Source organism: Helobdella robusta (genome assembly GCF_000326865.2).
Source record: "Helobdella robusta unplaced genomic scaffold HELROscaffold_31, whole genome shotgun sequence".
In the NCBI taxonomy this organism is placed as follows: Eukaryota; Metazoa; Annelida; class Clitellata; order Rhynchobdellida; family Glossiphoniidae; genus Helobdella; species Helobdella robusta.
Window position 1 is genome coordinate 1,587,289 of NW_008704544.1, and position 2,910 is coordinate 1,590,198.

General features: G+C 32.8%; 1 protein-coding gene across 1 annotated transcript; it reads left to right on the forward strand.

The window, feature by feature from the left end:
* Positions 1 to 1,131: 1,131 nt before the first annotated feature.
* HELRODRAFT_174947 (hypothetical protein) lies at positions 1,132 to 1,941 on the forward strand (the record flags this gene model as incomplete). The annotated part of the gene is made up of 3 exons (XM_009022379.1): positions 1,132 to 1,491; positions 1,551 to 1,692; positions 1,754 to 1,941. The coding sequence occupies 3 exons, from the start codon at positions 1,132 to 1,134 to the stop codon at positions 1,939 to 1,941; spliced, it is 690 nt and encodes a 229-aa protein (XP_009020627.1).
* Positions 1,942 to 2,910: the final 969 nt, after the last annotated feature.

Below are 2,910 nucleotides of genomic sequence, written 5' to 3' on the forward strand. Positions count from 1 at the left end.
AACTAACTCCTAAGTATTGACAACATGCCCAAATAGTCAAATCTATTTTTTGCCAAAAATATTCGAATTCAAACGAATTTGTCGTTGTTACTATTTGTTACAAAAAAGTACAATATTATTATTATTATTATTAAAATTATTTTATTATTATTATCATTATTGTAATAATTATAAAGTTTTATATTTTATTTTCCGGATTTTTTCACTGGCTTGGCAATGTAAGCCGATTAAGACAGCGGTTTTGAAGTTTCGCCGCAATTCATACGTTCCTCTTCCTCCTCCTTTGTACCTTCCTCTCGTTCCTCTTCCTCTCTTCTCATTATCTCTTCTTGATTTTGGTTTTTCTTGATTTGTTTATGTCACTCTTTTTTATTCTTTTTTTTTCTCTTTCTCTCTCTTTCTTTTTCTCTCTCTTTCTTTCTTTCTCTCTCTCTCTCTCTTTCTCTCTCTCTTTCACTCTCTCTCTCTCTCTCTCTCTCTCTCTTTCTCTCTCTCTACTATTGCAACAAACTTCTCAATAGTATGCCTCCAACAAATTCTATCATTAAGGACAAAACCTTAAAATTAACGTTTGCTAATAATAAAACTTTGAAAATCTCACTTTTAAAAATAGATTAGGCGTGGAAGTTTTTAATTTAACGACAGCAGAAAGACAAAATTATTTTTTTCAAGAATTTTTTTAAAATTAAATTTGCCAAACATTTATCTTTTAATGGAAAGTTTATTAATACATCAAAAAGTGTGCACATTAGAAGTATGACTAAAAATTTTTTTTGGCAATTTTTGGTTTCCCATGCCACTATGAGTGGAGAAATTACATTTTAAAACTAGAAATATCATTTGAAAGTGTTAAATCTTAAAAAATTTCACCCCCCTAAGCTGAAAACCGTTTTCTCCCATCCAATCTATTGTTAGATACAGTACAGTTTAAGGTATCACAGCTTCAGTTTATTGCTGGTGTGATTTTGCTATATGCATGCATGCTTATTACATAATCTTTCATATTTGTTATCATCACCTGACTTTTGATATTTTATAAACTTATTTTGATAACCTAAACTCATAAGATTTGTTTATTTGTATATAATTAAATTTACACACAAATTATAATTCGACAGGACTATAGTCAAGATGTCTAAAAATAGTCTTCCTTCAGATTTGAATAAGAAACAATGGGAATCAAATTTGGTGAGATTTGAAGCAGCCAAGAATTCAAAAAAGTATGCAAAGATTGTTGACAGTCTTGACCAAATGAACAAAATGCCAACAGAACAGCATATCCTGGACAGATTTAAGTGCTGGGCTGCAAATGTGAAAAGTAGACAGGAGAGAGTTGTGATAGTGGTCAAAGAAGTAAAAATATGGAAAAAACTGAATCTTCCAATTCAAAAAGGCAAATCTACAGTGGAAAGAAAAATTGAGAATGTACTAAACAAGTATGAAAAAAACAGCAGAAAACCAGGAACGCAAGACTTTACCAACTTGTTCAACGTAACTGATGAAAATGGAGAATAGTTGTGTAGGAAGATAAAGCCCTCTATAATCTTCAGATGTCATCAAATGGTAGAGCTGGCTACTGCACCACAATTGAAGATACACAAGGAGTTCATCCTAGAAAACTAAAGTTGATTAAGCAAAAAGTCAGTCAGGATACTAAGGATGATTTAAACAGTGAAGATGAAGAACAGCAAAGTCAGTAAAGATACTAAGGATGATTTAAGCAGTAAAGATGAAGAACATTTTAACACTGAAGAAGAAAAACAAGATTCTGACAGTGGTTCTCAAGATTCAGATGCTCAGAAAGAAGAAGAAGAAATTGTTTGGAGAGATGATATGGCTTTCCTTCATCACTTGATCACTTGTTACAGACAGTTTAAGAAAACAGGATGCTTCCCTAAAGTAAATTTTAGAACTTTGCCAAATATAAGCAATGCTAGATAGAATAGCCGAGCAATCTATGCCTTGCTAGCTTATATTTTACTTCCAGAATTTCGACAGTCAGCCAAAGGTCAGTCATTATGTGACTTTATTACTGGCACGTGGAGTGACATCTGGTTTTCTGGTCAGGTTTATAATCAGGATAACTACAATAATTTGGCAGCCGTTTGCAAAGATCACTCAAAGGCAATAAAGACTTTAAGGACTTTTTGGTCGGTTGAGCCGACTCCAATCCCAACTCAAAGGTCAAACATTTGTGCTAAACGTGCAATTAAAGTTATGCAGGATTTATTTCTATTGTGCAAAAGCATTGAAAAAATTAACATTAAATTTCTTTTGACAAATGAACACTAAAACCTGTATGTTTGTATTTCTGATTAAAAAAACCATTTTGTACAATACAATGTATATATAATATAAATTTAATTAAGGGGGTGACATTTTTTTAAAGTTGACACTTGCCATTGGATTTTTCTTGATCTTTGCATTAAAACTCCACAGAAAATAACATGGGGATAGGGTCTTTAAAAATTGTCATATCCTTAGTGCACATACCATGCAAATTTATATAAACGGGTAGGTTTTGTATATACGCAATACGTATTTGCAAATACGTAGACATCATGGGTGTACCCTGGTATCGGGAGTACGCATTAAATGTGTATGTATGTGTATGAGTTTATCTGCGTGTGTGTGCGTGTGTGTGTGTGTGTGCGTGTGTGTGCGTGTGTGTGTGCGTGTGTAACGTATTTTTGAGAGAGTGAATGTCTGGCTCGATTTCATCTCATTTGAAGTTTGAAATTTAATTTAAAATGATGGCGATGATGATGACGACGATGGTAACGGTTCGAATGAAGAAGAAGGATAAAAAAGAAGAAAAAGATGATGATGATGGTGACGATGACGTCGTTGATGATAATGATGACGATAATTAATCTAGTGATGGATTTGAATGGCTTTGTACGTTGATGT